Source organism: Mustela putorius, unplaced genomic scaffold (genome assembly GCF_011764305.1).
Source record: "Mustela putorius furo isolate JIRA1106 unplaced genomic scaffold, ASM1176430v1.1 tig00537255_pilon_pilon_pilon, whole genome shotgun sequence".
NCBI classification, from domain to species: domain Eukaryota; kingdom Metazoa; phylum Chordata; class Mammalia; order Carnivora; family Mustelidae; genus Mustela; species Mustela putorius.
In genome coordinates this window covers 2,378,541-2,396,307 of record NW_025422394.1, presented here as the reverse complement: position 1 = coordinate 2,396,307, position 17,767 = coordinate 2,378,541, and the positions used below count along the sequence as shown (strand labels likewise).

The following is a 17,767-nucleotide window of genomic DNA, read 5'->3' as shown; positions in this document are numbered from 1 at the left end:
TCCTCGCCTCTCACGCGTGCCCTCCCCCAGCCCCCACCGCCCCCTTTGCCCCTCCCCCTCCACATCACTGCCCCACCCTCACCCCGTCTTCTCTGTCCTGTCCGGTGGGACACAGCAGCGCTTTGTGTTCTATTTAATTCGTGTTACAGAAAACCTGCCTGTGTCTCGTACCATATAGATTCGGTCTTGTTGAAAGTCTTGTGTCTTTTGGTCCTTGTGTCCTGCAGGAGAATAAGCCGGTGGGCTTCAGCGTGCTGCAGCTGGTTGTGACCGACAGGGACTCCTCGCACAATGGCCCGCCCTTCTTCTTTACTGTCGTGAGTGGGAATGAGGACGGGGCCTTCGAAGTGAACCAGCAAGGGGTCCTGCTGACGTCCGCTGCCGTAAAGAGGAAGGAGAAAGATCATTACCTCCTGCACGTGAAGGTATGAAAGTCTGATTTTGTTGTGGATTCCTAGAGGAGAGCCCCTTTGGAAGCTGTCTCCTGTGTGAACAGCTTACGTTTCATGAGAAAACAAAATGAGAATTGTGGGGGTTTTTTATTTGTTTTTATTTCTTTGCCATACCTTTGTTTTGATCCCAGTGTACATTGAGGGGTCTCATTTATTCATTTGGTCACTTCATAGACCTTGACAGAGCTAAGCTTCCTTACGAGTTAGCAAAAAGGCTGTGAAGAAATATTTTTCCTTTTCCTAGCTAGGCTTCTTATGTAGAGAAATAAGTATCTGGTCATTGGTAATTTTTTGAAACATGAACAGTGTGAATATATTTTAGTAAGAAATTGTAAACAAAGACAAAGGAGTTTTTGGGTTTTTTTGTTTGTTTGTTTTAATTTCCTCACAGGTGGCAGATAATGGAAAGCCTCCGTTGTCATCTTTGACATATGTTGACATCCGGGTCATTGAGGAGAGCGTCTATCCACCTGCAATCTTGCCACTAGAGATTTTCATTACGGCTTTTGGAGAGGAATATTCAGGTGGCGTCATTGGGAAGATTCACGCCACAGACCAAGATGTGTATGACACTTTAACCTACAGTCTGGATCCCCAAATGGACAAGCTCTTCTCTGTTTCCAGCACCGGCGGTAAGCTGATAGCCCACAAAAAGCTGGATGTGGGGCAGTACCTCCTCAACGTCAGCGTCACCGATGGGAGATTTACGACGGTGGCAGACATCACTGTGCACATCCGGCAGGTGACACAGGAGATGCTGAACCACAGCATCACACTCCGCTTCGCCAATCTCACTCCGGAGGAGTTTGTTGGGGACTACTGGCGCAACTTCCAACGGGCTTTACGGAACATCTTGGGGGTGAGGAGGAACGACGTACAGATGGTCAGTTTGCAGCCCTCTGAGCCTCCTCCACATCTGGATGTCCTGCTTTTCGTGGAGAACTCGGGTAGCACCCCCATTTCAACCAAGCAGCTCCTGCACAAGATTAATTCTTCCGTGACGGATATTGAAGAAATCATTGGTGTCAGGATACTGGACGTATTCCAGAAGCTCTGTGCAGGACTGGATTGCCTGTGGAAATTCTGTGACGAGAAGGTGACCATGGATGAAAACGTCATGTCAACGTATAGCACGGCCAGACTGAGTTTTGTGACCCCGCGCCACCACCGAACAGCCGTGTGTCTCTGCACAGGTAACACATACAAGTCCCTGACAGCGGGGGGGGGGTTCCAGGTCATTCCATGGGCAGCCTTCGAAGTCTACACAGTAACGACTGTTTTCCTGAAATTCCTGTTAATGAGCTTCCCCTCCCCCTCTGTTTTTTAAACAAAGAGGGAAAATGCCCACTTGTCCATCGTGGATGTGAAGACAGTCCGTGCCCTGAGGGATCTGAGTGTGTCCCGGATCCAGGAGACAACAGATACTCCTGCGTCTGCCCGGGTGGCAAGTTTGGTCCGTGCCCGGGTAAGAGTTCAGTGATGAAGCATGCTTCTTATATAGAAGTCACTTTTTCTTGCCATCCTTCTCTTTATTGGAGTTGACAGATGTAAAGCGCATTGATTATAACAAGTTGGGCTTAAGACGAATGGAGAGCCGAAGTCACTTCTCCGTTCTCTGTGTGTACCGCTGAGTTACTAGCGACGCTCTTCCTTCCCTCTGACTGCTCGTGCCGACATCACAGTCCCACGAGTACATACTCAGAGTGGTTTTCCCCACATTCTCTTTACTAAAAAAAAAAAAAAGAAAGAAAAACTGGACTCCCCACCTCTCACAGTCTCCTGCTTGGTTTTCTGTGGCTTAACATGTGTTGTGGGCATCTTCCCAAGTCCATGCCCATAAACCTAATGCTTCTGAGGGGCTGGATTGTTTTTTGTCAGCTTTGTCCTTAATTATAAATGAGCTTGAGGTTGTGAAGATGTTTTCTCGTGTTAAAAATGAATCCTTTGGGGGCACCTGGGTGGTCCAGTGGGTTAAGCCGCTGCCTTCGGCTCAGGTCATGATCTCAGGGTCCCTGCTCAGCAGGCAGCCTGCTTCCCCCTCTCCCTCTGCTGCTCCCCCCACTTGTGCTCTCTCTCCTCCTCTCACTCTCTGTCAAATAAATAAAATTCTTTAAAAAAAAAAAAAACAACAAATCCTTTTCTACACTTAATCATGGTGACGCACTGAGAATGGACAGAATTATTGGGTCATTCCGTTGTAGTTCTGAAACTAATACTACATTGTATGTTAATTGTACTTTAATTTTTTTAAAAAGTACTTTATACATAGAGCCTTTATTGGTGCTTTCTAAAAACTAGGATTTACTATGTCAAAGATTAACTACACTTTTAATTTTTAAATATTTCTATTATGTTAGCTTCCCAGAAAGTCACACCAGTTCCTTACTTACAGTCCTTTGTGACCGTCTGTCCATTCTCTTGTCAGTATAAGGTTTTCAATTAAAAAACAAGTTCCCCCATCCAGTAGGCATGAAATGTTAACTAGTTGTTTTAGTTTGCATTGCTGCAGCTTCCTGTGAAAGTTTTATTTACTCCTCCTAGCATTTCCTCTCTGGACTGGCCTGTTCCTATGCTTTCCTTGCCTGTCGGGGTTATCTGTGTCTTGTTTTCAGTGTTTAGAACATTCCGTGTGCTGTGAGCGTGAATGTTACCTCCATCCCACTGTCTATTACTGGTGTTTTGATTTGTTTAAAGTGTCTCTTGTCATTTTGAAATTTAATTTTTGTCAGTTCTGTGTAATTTTACATAACCATTACTACCTCTGCAGAGTGATATTCATCATTTTTGGAGACTGGGGATTATACTTTGCTGAAAAGTTTCCCCAGACCACCATGGCTGTGTGAATATTCTCCTCAATTGTCTCCTAATAATTTTGTACTGAACCTTTTTATACTTAGATCTTTCGTTGTTATAGAATTCGTTTCTCTCTGATATAGTAGACCAGTTCTCTTACAAAAGAAATCCAGTTATGCTGTGCTTTTTATTAAAGCAAATAAACATTTTCCGTTGAATTGAGTTTTATAATGTTGTAACCTTAGATAAAAACTTGGATCACTGTTGGGGGGAAATCTCACTTTTATAAATATGCTTCAACTTGGTTCTGATTCATGTTTTCCTCTTCATGATTCAGGGAGTTCATCGGTCACATTTACTGGAAACAGCTTTGTGAAATACCGTCTAATGGAAAATGAAAACAGACTGGAGATGAAGCTGACCATGAGGCTCAGAACCTACTCTGCTCACGCGGTTGTGATGTATGCCCGCGGGACCGACTACAGCATCTTGGAGGTACGTTTTTGTACCTGAAGACTTTAAAAACACGAAATTCTGTTTTATGTTCATGTTGTCCATTTTGGGGGGAAAAAATTAAGGGACATGGTTTTATTCCACATTTAAATAGTTCCTTGATACCTCTCTTAAGTTTTTGACGTTGGGGCTAAAAAGTTTTTGCTCTTCCATAATACAGAGATTGACTTCTGTTTCTCACAGCATCTATAGGTCACGTGACAGTTAACATTCAAACTCTCAGTGGTATTACATCTTACTAATGTTACAGAGACAGTTTATAGAGAGCATTCGTAACTGCTTAAGTAGTGCTAATCATCGTCTTTTTTTTTTTTAATGCATTTAATTCACTTTTGATTTTACCTGATGCTATTTTTGGTTGTTATTCGGTTAACAGCTAATTGTGGGTGATTTCCATGATGCTTTTCGGAGGTGCACTTGGCACTTGAACTTGTGTTAGGTTCATTTTTACTCTGGGCACTGATGAGACGAGTGTGTGTTCTGCAGTGCTTAAAGGCAGTCTCACTCACTTTTCCCTTCAGTCACTAAATGTACCTCTCCTTTGGATGTTTGACTAGTTCCTCGTGGACGGTCCTGTAAGAGTAATGTGAATGGTAATTGTCTTTGACACAGATTCATAATGGAAGGCTGCAGTACAAGTTTGACTGTGGAAGTGGTCCTGGCATCGTGTCTGTTCAGAGCATTCAAGTCAACGATGGGCTGTGGCATGCCGTGTCTCTAGAAGTGAATGGAAACTATGCTAGGTTGGTTCTAGACCAAGTTCATACTGCATCAGGCACAGCCCCCGGGACCCTGAAAACCCTAAACCTGGATAACCATGTGTTTTTCGGTGGCCACATCCGTCAGCAAGGCACCAGGCACGGGAGAAGCCCCCAAGTCGGGAACGGTTTCCGGGGCTGTATGGACTCCATCTATTTGAACGGGCAGGAGCTCCCTCTGAACAACAAACCGAGAAGCTATGCACACATTGAAGAATGGGTGGACGTCTCTCCTGGGTGCTTACTAACAGCTACCGAAGACTGCTCCAGCAACCCTTGCCAGAATGGAGGCATTTGCCACCCGTCTCCTGCTGGAGGTAGGCCTCGGCACTAGTCATCTTCAGAGCGCTACACGTGGAGACACTTGGGAAGAGCCTCAGGTCTTTCTGCTTCCCCTTCCCATGCGAACGATGGTGTCGGATCCTGCAGTCAGTGTTGGAACTGAGGGAAACCAGAGCAGGGCTGGACTCAGGATGGTTCCCCCCAGTCAGGCTGCAGAACTTCCTCCTCGTTCCGCACCAGTAACCACTGGTGAACCACAGCTGACTCTGTCCTCTTCCCTGTGGTATTTATTTTGCACAGTCTTCTTCCAGTCACATCGGGGCTGACCCACCGGGACTCAGAACTGTGCACTCTTTCCTTCCGGAGGGCCCCCTAGGTCTGATGGCTCAGCATGTAGGGACTGCTAGCCTTGCTACAGATGGGGTTTGGTTTTGCAGAATGCCTCGAACCCTCTTGGAGTATAACCAGTCCTGTCCCGAAGTAGTAGTAGAGTAGTAGAGGACTCCATGGCATTTTGTTAACCTGGTCCCTTTTTGTCCCTTTCCCAGTAATGCTGTGAAAGGACAGGACAGTCACAGTGCCTGATCAGTAGAGCTGTGTGTGATGAATGAAGCAAAAATGAGAATGGCGCTTCAGTGGGATTTCAGAGGATTTGGCGTTGTGTTATTTTGGGGACATGTTTGTGCATGCCCTATGCATGCAAAGAACAGGCCAGGTTATCCCCACCAGAGGACGCCGCGTGCAGGTTTATCCTGTGCTCACGTTGCATGCTCACGTCAGCTCAGCAGGGACCCCATCCTCCTTCACTCAGGGATGGGGCTGAGCAGCCTTTTCTTGAAACGGGCTACCGTGATCCCTATAGCAGCAGCAGGAGAGCGTGGTGCCACACACAGGCTCATAAAGCTTCGGGCTCAGAGGAGCGCGTCTTGGGCTAGAGAAGCTCTCACAGCCGTGCCCCCCTGCAGCGGCAGCGGGGAAGCGCAGTCCTGCCCAGGGACAGTAGGAGGAAGTCTACCACATGAATCGTCCCAGGCCACAGTCTTGGCAAGAAATCTGACATTCTTTATGCTCGTTGGGACACCTGTGACAGTCCCTTTCCCCGATGGTAGTTCATAGTCTCCCGAGGGCTTTCACGTTACTATCGCAGCCTTTAAAAGTCTGGGAGCTGCGGACGAACGGGGATGTGTTCGGCCGGAAGGGCTCTCAGTCCGCATGGTCACTCAAAGAAGGGACTTTCTTTGCTGTCTGTCCTTGGCCCACAAGTTCTGATTAACTGAAGCTAATTATGGGTTCTCCGTGCAGCTCTTCTGGTTTGGTTTTGCCAACAGCGGAAGTGAGAGATTGTTGATACAGACGACACTGTGCCCAGAGAGAACGGGAACTGTACGAACTTCTGCGGGTCTCGCGGCTGTTAACGAGGGCTTCTCTTAAAAGTGAAAACCAGTATTATACTCAGATATTTTGAGTTACTGAATGAGCTTTTTTTTCCCATCTCGCACCTACAGGTTATTACTGCAAGTGCAGTGCCCTGTACGTTGGGGCGTCCTGTGAGCTGAGCGTTAACCCGTGCTCCTCCAACCCGTGTCTTTACGGCGGCACATGCATCGTGGACAACGGGGACTTTGTGTGTCAGTGCAGAGGCTTATACACCGGTCAGAGGTCAGTGTGGCTCTCGGGGTGAGAGTCCTGGAAATGCCTCCTTTTGTTCCCTGTTGTGTCCTTTGCAGTACAAGTGTGACGCCGATGCCTCTGTTCCTCTCCCCCCGCAGGTGCCAGCTTAGCCCCTACTGCAAGGATGAGCCCTGCAAGAACGGGGGCACGTGCTTTGACAGTTTGGATGGTGCGGTCTGCCAGTGTGATTCGGGTTTTAGGGGAGAAAGGTAACTGGCTTCTTCTAGCACCTGTGTTTGCACCTCCCCGTCTTGTCACGTCCATTCGCAGACGTAGCAGAGCTCTGTTCATGTGGGGCAGCGCTGCTTTAGAACCTCACATTCTACACCCTGAGGTCTCGGCTGCTGTTACCCTTTCACTCTTTAAAAGACGGAGCAGGTAACTGCAACGTCGTGCTTGAAAATGCCTACTTCCGTCCTCGAGACGTCTTCACGCACAAGCTGCTCACAGGCAGGACCCGTGTGGGGAGCGGTAATTCTGTTACGGCAGACGCACCCGGAGTTGTTACCTGTCTTTGCAGTGGGACAGCAGTGACCCCTCTTCAGAATATGTCATAACTCACGTCTATCTAGTATCTAGCAGCTGCTTTCTGGGGGAGGAAAATGGGGCCCAGGGGGGCTCGTGCTACACCTTGAAAGAAGCAGGCGTGTTAGTTCCTGCATGCCCGGTCACTGTTCGGTTCACCAAGTAACTGCACGTTGTCTGTCAGTGGCTCCCGCCTCACTGAGGTGTGCCCCGTCCTGTGTGCAGGCTGTGAGGGCGGGCGGCCTGTGGGCGTCTGCCTACGCTTCTGCTTCAGTGGTGGTTGGAGTAGTGAGTTTTGCCATCAGTCACATGGTCTTAGTTCCTTTTTAAGATTTTATTTGACTGAGAGAGGGAACACAAGAATGGGGAGTGGGAGAGGGAGAAGCAGGCTTCCCACTGAGCAGGGAGCCTCATGCGGGGCTTGATCCTGGGACCCTGGGATCATGACCCTGAGCTGAAGACAGACACTTAACGATGAGCCACCCAGGCACCCTGTGGTCTTAGTTCTTAAACTGACTTTCCTAATTCCAGTCAGTTGATAATATATTTGGCAAAAATGTCTCCACTGTTGACTGGCAGTTGAGTACAGGGAAGGGCAGTAGATATATTTTATAAAAGTGGGGAGGCTTTGAGAAGCGTCGGGCACATCTGCCCCCGTTTGGAAAGGCAGAGGGGGTGGAGCAGCCTGGGAGTACTCAGGTGAGGGGCTGTGGGAGGTTTTCAGCAGGAGAACTGTTTTAAAATGGAAAATTTCTAATCTTTCACATGTTTTATGCAACCATCCTATTTCTAAACAGGAAGATTTTCTTAGAGATTTAAGCTAGCCTTTCAGAACAGTTGCCAGCAGGCCATTTATCCAGTGTGCATTCTGAACAAAGAGAATGAGACGCAGACTGAATGCTTAGCCGGTGGGTTTGGGTTAATCATCTGTGGCATCAGTTACATACAGCGTGATGTCCTGCATCTTTCCCCGAGGGACCCCGTGTAGACTCACGTGACTAATTACTCCATGAGGGGTTTTTTCGTTGTAATAACTTGTTGGTAGCGTTTTTTTGGTGGTTACTCACGCTGTTGTGTTTGTGTTCAGTCCCTGGGCTCTGGGAACTAGGGGGGCTGGCCTCTTGAGACGTGTGTGGCAAGTGTCTGTCCTCGCTCTTGGCAGGTGTCAGAGTGACGTTGACGAGTGTGCCGCCAGCCCCTGTCGCAACGGGGCGCTGTGTGAGAACACGCACGGCTCCTACCACTGCAACTGCAGCCGTGAGTACCGGGGCCGACACTGCGAGGACGCCACGCCCAATCAGTACGTGTCCACTCCGTGGAACATCGGCCTGGCCGAGGGCATAGGCATTCTCGTCTTTGTAACGGGGATCTTCCTGCTGGTGGGGCTGTTTGTCCTCTGCCGCAAGATAGTCAGTCGGAAGAAGAAACACCAGGCCGAACCCGAAGACAAGCACCTGGGCCCCAGCGCCGCTTTCTTGCAAAGACCGTATTTTGATGCCAAGCTCAATAAGAACATTTACTCAGACATACCACCCCAGGTGCCTGTCCGTCCTATCTCCTACACTCCAAGCATTCCAAGCGACTCCAGGAACAACCTGGACCGCAATTCCTTTGAAGGATCTGCCATCCCGGAGCATCCGGAGTTCAGCACCTTTAACCCCGAAGCCGTGCACGGACACCGGAAAGCCGTGGCCGTCTGCAGCGTGGCTCCAAACTTGCCGCCCCCGCCGCCCTCAAACTCCCCGTCGGACAGTGACTCCATACAGAAGCCCAGCTGGGACTTCGACTACGACAGTAAGCGTGGCCCTTTGCACCTGCATCAAATGTCACTGAGCTGAACTGTGACCTTGTACCTTCTGCTAAAGCAGCCAGTGGGCCCGGTCACGTGGTGGAGCCCACGACAGGGATCAGTGCGCTCGGGCTCCCAGACCTGGGGGTGTGATGTGAGATGCTTGTCGTGGCCGAGAGCCGTGGTGGTCTGTCAATCAAGGACCTCATACTCAGGAGAGAGCAGCTCTTTCTGGGATGGATATGGGCTCTCAGGATTTGGGGGGCTTATTAGGACAAATTAGGAAGAATATTTGTATGATGGATTTTTTTTTTTTTTAAACAGACAGAGAGAGATCACAAGTAGGCAGAGAGGCAGGCAGAGAGAGAGGGGGAAGCAGGCTCCCCGCCAAGCAGAGAGCCCAACGTGGGGCTTGATCCCAGGACCCTGAGATCATGACCTGAGCTGAAGGCAGAGGTTTAAACCACTGAGCCACCCAGGCGCCCCTGATGGAATTTTTTTTTAAAGATTTTATTTATTTGGCAGACAGAGAGGCAGGTAGAGAGGTAAGCAGGCTCCACGCTGAGCAGAGAGCCCGACGCAGGGCTTGATCCCAGGACCCTGAGATCATGAGCTGAAGGCAGAGGCTTTAACCCACTGAGCCATCCAGGAGCCCCTGTATGATGGATGTTTTAAAAAGAGAAGCATAGTATTTGTAACAGCAGTCTGTAACATTTGATGCTTTAAAAATGGCTGTATGTGTCTTTTTTTTTTTTTTTTTAAGATTTTATTTATTTGACAGAGAGAGATCACAAGTAGGCAGAGAGGCAGGCAGAGAGAGAGGAGGAAGTAGGCTCCCAGCTGAGCAGAGAGTCCGATGCAGGACTCAATCCCAGGACCCCGAGATCATGACCCGAGCCGAAGGCAGCGGCTCAACCCACTGAGCCACCCAGGCGCCCCTGTATGTTATTTTTAAGAGGAGGTTTTAATTCCCCATACTGTCTCATGATCTCCACAGTTGGGTTTATGGAGACTTTTTCTGTTCTGGGAATCTGCCGGAATACCTGCAGGTTTGAAGGTTTCAGTCGCTTCCCCCGTTTTCTTTCAGTTGTGCCTGTAGGCCGGCAGGCTCAGGCAGCGTTCGGGTGTGCTTGCCCTGTGTGAGGACACAGCAGCGAGCCGAGCGGAGGCCTCACCCTCCTGGAGCTGACCATTGTCCTTTTCCTTTTAGCTAAAGTCGTGGACCTTGATCCCTGCCTGTCCAAGAAACCCCTGGAGGAAAAGCCTTCGCATCCATACAGCGCCCGGGAGAGCCTGTCAGAGGTGCAGTCTCTCAGCTCCTTCCAGTCCGAGTCCTGCGATGACAATGGTGAGTGAAGAGTCTGAAACGCGGCGCAGGCTTGCTTGCCACGCTGTGGGCATGGCATTGCGTGTGGGAGTGTCGTGGGTGTGGAGGCTGCGACTGTTCACGTCCCACTCAGGACCACCGGTGCACAGCCCCTTGTACAACTTGCATGAGCGTCTGCAGCGGGGAGAGTATTTCAGACGTTCCTAATGGGACAGGTCTTTGAACTGCAGCAGCCTGTCGGAAGTAGGGAAGAAAATACACTTAACTGAAAGAGTTTTTCTTATTGTTGGTTGTTTTTTTTTTTTTCCCCCACAATAGTAAATGTTCTAGAGGTTTTGTGGGGTTTTAAAAAATGCTTGCAGCAGCTTTCCTGACCACAGCCCCCCACCCACCCTCCTCCTGCTGCACCCCTGGGAGGCGATGGGGTAGTCGGAATGTTCAGCTCCGGGAGCTCCTTCACTATTACAAGGTTTTATTTGTCTCTTCCCCCAACTCCCCTGCGGCCCCAGCTCCCATTTGGATCAGAGCGTACTGACTGAGAGCACAGTTTAAGAGACTGCTAGTAAGTCTGATTATATTTCTAATGAAGAAAGTTTGACAGTGGGATCTTTGATGCCAGTTCTGTTGATCTGATTTCTCTAGGTAAACTGCATCAGTAACAGCTTTGCCATGACAACACAGAGCAGTAGAGAAAATGGTCAATATTCAGTAATAAAATAGTTGTTAGTGGAAATTTTTGCAGCTCAGAATTAGTAAGTTTGACCTTTTTTTTGCATAAAAATGTAATGTGTTTAGCCATTTCAAATAATTAACCCATTATTATTAATTTCTAAACCCAGAGTAATAGTTCATAATATATTTCAGTCTTTTCCCAAAGTAAAGATGGCCACAAGTTTACTCCATTCGTATGATTTCAAGCATCTTATGTGTCAGATCAGAGTCCACCTGTGTTTATTACTTATTACTTAGTGACGGAGTCTATGAGCGTAGCTTTGCTTATTAAACCAACAAAATGAATTCTTTTTTCCATTAGGCTTAATTTAAAACTTTAGTGTTGCCAGTTTATGTAATTTATATTTTGGTTCCTCAATGCTCTTCATAAATAAATTTCAGAATCTTGTCAATGTTTTCCTCAGAACATCATTCTTCTTAATACTGCTAACGGCTTTTAATAAACTGTGGCCCATCAGTTACAAAAGTTAATTGCTGGAAAATTTAGCATGAGAAAGAAAACATATCCAGGAGTGTTTGTATTTTAATTTTTATCAGTCAAAGTCCAGATAAAAAATGTGGACTTAAATTATATTTTTAGTTTTCTGAGGCTTTCATAACAGATCCCCACAAAGGTGGTGGCTAAACACAAGGTAAATTTATCATCTTACAGTTATGTAGTTTAGAAATCCCACCGTAGGTCAGTGGGCTCACATGAAAGTGTTGGCAGGGCACTGTGTTTCTGCCCCCTCTAGAGGAGAACCTGCTCCCTGACCTTTCCCAGCTTCTAGAAGATGGTCTCCTTGCAAAGACAACATTGCCTCTCTCCTTGGCCATTCTTCTGTAGTCCTCACTCCCTCCACCCACTACAGACCATTTAGGAAAATCTCCCCATCTCCAGACCTTTAATCATACGAGCAAAGTCAGTCCCTTTGCCAGGGATGCTAACATATTCACCATCTCCCAGGATTAGATGGGGACATCTTGGAGGGCCATTGTTCAGCTTTCCACAATGCACACATGTTTATCTTGGCGTAGATGCTTTAAAACAATCTGATCTATAAATAAAAGGGAATTTACCTAGGAAACAGCCAGGCAGACAGTCTGCATTTCTCTGCTGGTATGTTAGCTCCCCAGCTGTTAGCCCGTCTGCAAAAAAAAGATAAGAAATTTGTAGTTGGGAGTATATAGAACAGAATTAAAGCCAGTTTTGTATTTATATTACATATTTTATCTTATTATGTAATACTAAATTTTTCTTGGAAGGTACAAATTCATTAAATAAACCCAGAAAATTGGCTTAGCAAGCACTTTACTGTTTAAATGTGAAGTCTTTTGCCCATGAGATGTTTAAATAAGGATTGTTTTGTCATGACTAGATCTGCAAGTGAGAAAACTTAGAGCTAAAATATGTCTTAAATTACAGTATAGTGTGCTTACTTTAGCCCTTTGATTAACAACGACTGCGTATAGCTGGACTAGAAAGATATCTAAGATACATAATAGCAAGAGTACAGGGCTCATGCATAACTATATTACGTGTTATGTTAAAGTTTTCACATTTTTAAATTAGGAAGTAGAAATTATATAAAGAAATCCTATTTCATGCACTATTTTCTAACTGAAGGTTTTCCTAATTTACTCCTTTTGTACCTTTTTACAAGCTTCCATAGTGACTGTAATCCACCTTGTCAACGCTGTCGTTGACACGGTGAATGAAGAAGGTATAGTCACAATACGTGTGCTGTGTTTGTGTTTATAGTCCCTGCCACAGAGAATCCTGTGCTTTCGCCTGTTGTAGTGTATAAAAAAAAAGTGTGTGGTTTTGAGGGGGTTGAGTACTTTTGTGCATGGTGTGTATGTATATTCGTAATCCAGATATGTTGCAAAAATATCCTTACGTAATGTTACGTCTTTGTCACTCTTTGCCACTCGTCGTGAATTTATATAGACATCAGAAGTGACCTGTGGGATCTTGACAGCTTGGCTTTACATGACATGGTATTAAGAGGCTTAGTAGTTACATTCTAGCTGAACATTTCTTTTTTTCAATCTTCTTCATAGGAATAACACTAACACACAGCTTTTATAATTACCTGAGTGTGATTAAGGATAATGATAGAACATGGCAGAAAGTAATTCTTTTCATTATATGGTGTAGTGAAAATTAATATGAAGCTTTATCTCTGTTTAAAATTCTCTGAAAGGGCATTGATCAGCACCTAATGTTACTTTAAATAAGCCCTTTATTAATGCACTGAAGTAGGAGTAATCACATGTAAATTGCACAGCCTAGTAGCTTTTAAATTGTAAATCCCATCTCCAGGAGGGCTTAGAATTTGCCTTTCTCTACACAATCAAGAGTGCATTACCCTTAGGGGATTGTCTTTGGGAAGACAGGTGTGTTTTTAAGATTGAGTTGAGAGGATGGTTTCAGGATAGGGCAGGCCAGGCGGAAGCTTGTAACTTCCCCAGGAACAGGTACTGTGATCTGTATTTTGTCTCGTGGATTTTAGTTAAAATATGGATGGAATTTTAGAAAGCAGAACTTAAAACCATTCTTTCATGGGTTCTCTTTCACTGAAAAGTAATAGAAACTGTATTTAAAGTTGACCGCTTGCTTGAATTTTAAGAATCTAGTGCCTCTGGAGTAACAGGTGGTCAAGTTCTCTCCAAGAAATTACATTTTTGTAGACTTTAGAAACAATTCTGTAGTTACACATTGACTAAATACTGGCTTATTTTTTAGCATCACCATGGTGGTTCACTTTTAGCTTTAAATTCCTAGAAGAGAACCACCAGTCAGGTCCTCTTTGCTCCAGATTTCTTTATTTATTACATGGGTTTTCGGGAACAATTGTACAATGCATGGAAAGCATTCAGAAAAGCTCTGAAATGACCCTATTTCTACTGTGATTACTACTTTCCAAGAATAAGAATCATGACAACAGCTAAGAGTTTGGGCTCGACCTACATTATCTGATTTAATCCTTCTATTAAAGGGATTTCCACTTGCCTTTCAAAGATAAGAACTTGAAGTTTAGCCAGGGTAAGCAACCTGCCCAGGGCCGGGGCCCTTACTAAAGTGGGATTTACATCTTTTGGGGCCTGCGGCCTCCATGCTGGAGTTCTGTGTACGAACCCGGAGTCGTGAAGCGAGTGGCTTTGCAGCTCTGGGGTGTGGGCAGGAGTCAGCACAGCCCATGCTCTCTCCCAGGACTAGGGAACAATGGGAAGATCGAGTCACGTTCAGAATGGGCAGGGTTTGTAGAGAGTTTCTTCTGTCCATTCATGAGTCCCTGCAATAGTGGATTTGTCTGAATGTAACGTACCTTTGAGGGCTGTACTGTGCTGTGAAGTGTGTCTTAGATGTATTTGGATTGTGTCATCATACTGTTCAGTATCACGAAGGTGTCCTTTAAGTTCCCTCTCAATTTACGTGCTATTGGGGCTTATAGACTATTCCTAACCAAATTGGGTGCGTTCAGGTTCCGATAGCCAGAAAAAAGAAAAAGAAAGTAAACTCCTGCGGAGCTCCCGGCAGAGTTCATCATCCCAGTCTTTTCCTCTCCTCCCCGTCCCATTTCATTTGTGCCGCGTGCATTTCTCAGCCATTCGGACCTTCCGGGGAGCACGGCTCCGGCTCCGAGGCTGGTCCATGGCTGCATGGGCCTTGATAGACAGTGGGCATTGTGTTATGTACTGATCGTGATTGCCTTTCCAGTCATCTTTCTGTTTTAATTATAAATATTTTCTTTTCTCTCTACTCTGCCACCAAAAGAGTCTTTGGCTGCTCCTGACCTCAGCAAATCAAGAGGTGACTTATGCATGCCAGTTGTTCATTGATACTCACTAAAAAAAATTGGTAAAGGTTTGCCCCCACGGCTGACTTGCTTCACTTGTCTGCTCCGTGGATGCCGCAGTAACTGAGTCCAGAGCTGTCTGTGCTGCATTCTAAACCTGTCGCCTCGCCTGCGTGTCCGAGGAGTTCCGTAATCTCCAGGGCGGAGGGAGCATCCCCATATCGGGGGGTTTCTAAAAAAAAATTATAGTCCAAAATGATTCTTTGTCCTTGTAAATGTAACAAAAACTGGGTGTTGTAATCGATCCAAACTTGGGCTATTTTTCAGTTTTGGGTTGCATTTTGCTTGATTTGGAAGCATGCTTTGTTACGTACCTTTATTAATGTCTATAAAGGAATTTTCTTTTGTAATGTTAGCATGTCACTGTGTCCTGAGCCTGAGCTGATCCCCTTTGGATAGAGCAGTGGGTCCTGAAGGGCTGTTGGGAAGCGCTTGTTGGAAAGTACCTGTCCTTCAGATGCCGGCACACTGCTTCTGTTCAGACTTGTTTGCTTTCCTTGAAAGTCAGGCACCTACGTGAAACTCTCGGTCCCCCTTTTGGAACTAGAGCTTAGTTCAGAGAGGTTGTCAAAACTCAGTCGGGGTGAGGGGGGCAGCGGGAGGCCCTCAAAGCATTGAGCAGCGGATTCCACAGGGAGGAACCCGTGGGACGCCCTCGCGCTTGTTCTATGCTGAGCTCTTTGTGCGATGGCATAGATAGCAGGGAGGAAAGAAACTGAAATCTGTTCTCTTTCCTACCAAGGCTATCACTGGGATACGTCGGATTGGATGCCGAGCGTTCCTCTGCCAGATATACAAGAATTTCCCAATTACGAGGTCATTGACGAGCAGACCCCACTCTACTCAGCAGATCCGAACGCCATCGACACAGACTATTACCCCGGAGGCTATGACATCGAGAGCGATTTCCCACCGCCACCAGAAGACTTCCCCGCCCCTGACGAACTGCCGCCCTTGCCTCCGGAATTCAGCGACCAGTTCGAGTCCATACACCCTCCCAGAGACATGCCCGCCGCGGGCAGTCTGGGCTCCTCCTCGCGAAACCGGCAGAGGTTCCACTTGAATCAGTATCTGCCCAATTTCTACCCCGTCGATATGTCTGAACCTCAAAAACCAGGCGCCGGCGAGAACAGTCCGTGCAGAGAACCCTATGCCCCCTTCCCTCCGGGGTACCCCAGAAACTTTGAAGCCCCTCCCGCAGAAACCATGCCCCTGTCCGTGTACGCCTCCACGGCCTCCTGCTCTGACGTGTCGGCGTGCTGTGACGTGGAGTCGGAGGTCATGATGAGTGACTACGAGAGCGGGGAGGACGGTCACTTCGAGGAGGTGACGGTGCCCCCGCTGGATGCACAGCAACACACGCAGGTGTGACGCTCAGCCTCCCCCCAAAGTGCCTGGACCCGACCGAACCTGGAGCTGGTTCTGTACGTGATCTTCCGCATCGTTCTCCGCAGCAGTGCTTCAGCGCTTTTCTTTCCTTTTCTTCTTTTTGGGTGAGCTACGATGGGCATGGCTGCACTGAGTCACGCACCTCTGGACAAGTTAGCCATTTCCGGTGTCCGAACCTACTGTAACGGGAGGAGGTTTCCTTTGGCCGTGCCATTTCCAAACCTCTGTCTGCATTTACATGTGTCTGTTAAAATAATGAAACAAAAAATCAGTCCTATCACCTTGTTAGCATGATTCATGTATTTATATAGATTTGATTATTTTAATTTTTTTTTGTAAATTTTATGTACAGATTTGATTTCTTATAGTTTTAACTAGGTTTTTCCAAATACTTGGTGCATTTGTTTTTGACCGAAATTTGGTGGTGTTAGCGTCATTACCTAGCACCCTGATTTTTTAATATAACCAGGGTTTCATTATATGTCCTCTTCCACTGAAGTACGACATTTCATTAAGACATTTCAATATAGTCTTTGATTTCTCGCTGTACATAGGAGGAGGAAAGATCTTCCACATGGACATGTCTTAAATGAGTTACTGTATTTTAGAATTATAAACATTTTTCATTACTGGAAAGTGTAATGGGGACCTTCTGCTTACCTGTTTAGAACCAAAACCATCACGACACAGTTTTTATAGTGTCTGTATATTTGTGATGCAACAGTCATGTAAAGGTTTTTACTGAAAACTACCATTAGCCAGTCTTTCTTACTGACAATAAATTATTAATAAAATACTGTAGCGTTACTGCCTGTTTTTCCTGTGTTTAGGCCCTTGCTTAGGATTTAAAGAGGAGTTGCCAAAGAACGCGGACGGGTGTAGAGACCTTAGGTTTTTGGGGCCTTCGATGTGAAGGGCACAGATGCCAAACCAGGTGGTACTTACAGATGTAGCCACTAGGTGGCAGTACACGGCCACTGGAGCCTGCTCAGAGTTCCAGGTGTAGGCCCAAGACCCTGCTCTTATATGTGTTTTCCAACTAAAACTTCAAGAAAACTTTACTTTATACATTTTCTCAGTATTTGTTGGGTATCATTTAAAGGCTCCTATGGTCTTCCCCTCTGACTTTATCAAAAACGAAGTACAAAGCACTTTATCTTCTGTAATCGAGAAACACCTACTTGTGTATGATTTAGTCTGAAACCAAGAAGCTATTTGCCATGTGGATACAGTGAAATCGGTACTTATTACCTGCCCTCTGTCCTATGACACGCAGGACAGATTCAGGCGCTCTCAGAACTTCAGAAAGCTACTTTTTTCCTTTAAGTACATGAAGTAAATGCCTTCTTTGCTTTACCAGAGGAGATCAGGTGCAAAGTCTAAACATCAGAGCTGGCTGTGATAACGGAGAAACAGCACCCTCATGTCATACCTTCTGCTGTATCCAGGTGCAACTCTGAGCAGTTTCCTGTTTCCCTGTTCATATGTTTAGGTCTCTGTATTGCTTCTGGGGTCACTAATTTTTTTAGGAATTGTGTACTAATGCAGCGTGATGTTCAAGGAAGGCCTTATAACTATTAACCCACCTCCTTGTAGTTAAACCCTGATTTTCGGATTAATGCACATACAGGGTTCGCACTGTTCTGGTGGTGGTAACACTCACTGCTGCACTAAGTGTAGTACATGATGTTTAT

At 46.3% G+C, this 17,767-nt stretch overlaps 1 protein-coding gene across 1 annotated transcript in view; it reads left to right on the top strand.

Moving 5' to 3' along the window:
• FAT1 (FAT atypical cadherin 1) overlaps positions 1-16,869 on the top strand; it is a gene marked incomplete at its 5' end in the record, with an annotated part of 111,526 nt that extends 94,657 nt beyond the window's left edge. Inside the window, 11 exon segments of the mRNA XM_045073780.1 lie at positions 228-425; positions 844-1,645; positions 1,786-1,917; positions 3,583-3,740; positions 4,371-4,833; positions 6,304-6,457; positions 6,568-6,678; positions 8,157-8,788; positions 9,994-10,131; positions 14,603-14,638; positions 15,427-16,869. Of these exon segments, the coding sequence (XP_044929715.1) occupies positions 228-425; positions 844-1,645; positions 1,786-1,917; positions 3,583-3,740; positions 4,371-4,833; positions 6,304-6,457; positions 6,568-6,678; positions 8,157-8,788; positions 9,994-10,131; positions 14,603-14,638; positions 15,427-16,055 (3,453 nt within the window).
• Between the last annotated feature and the right edge of the window lie 898 nt (positions 16,870-17,767).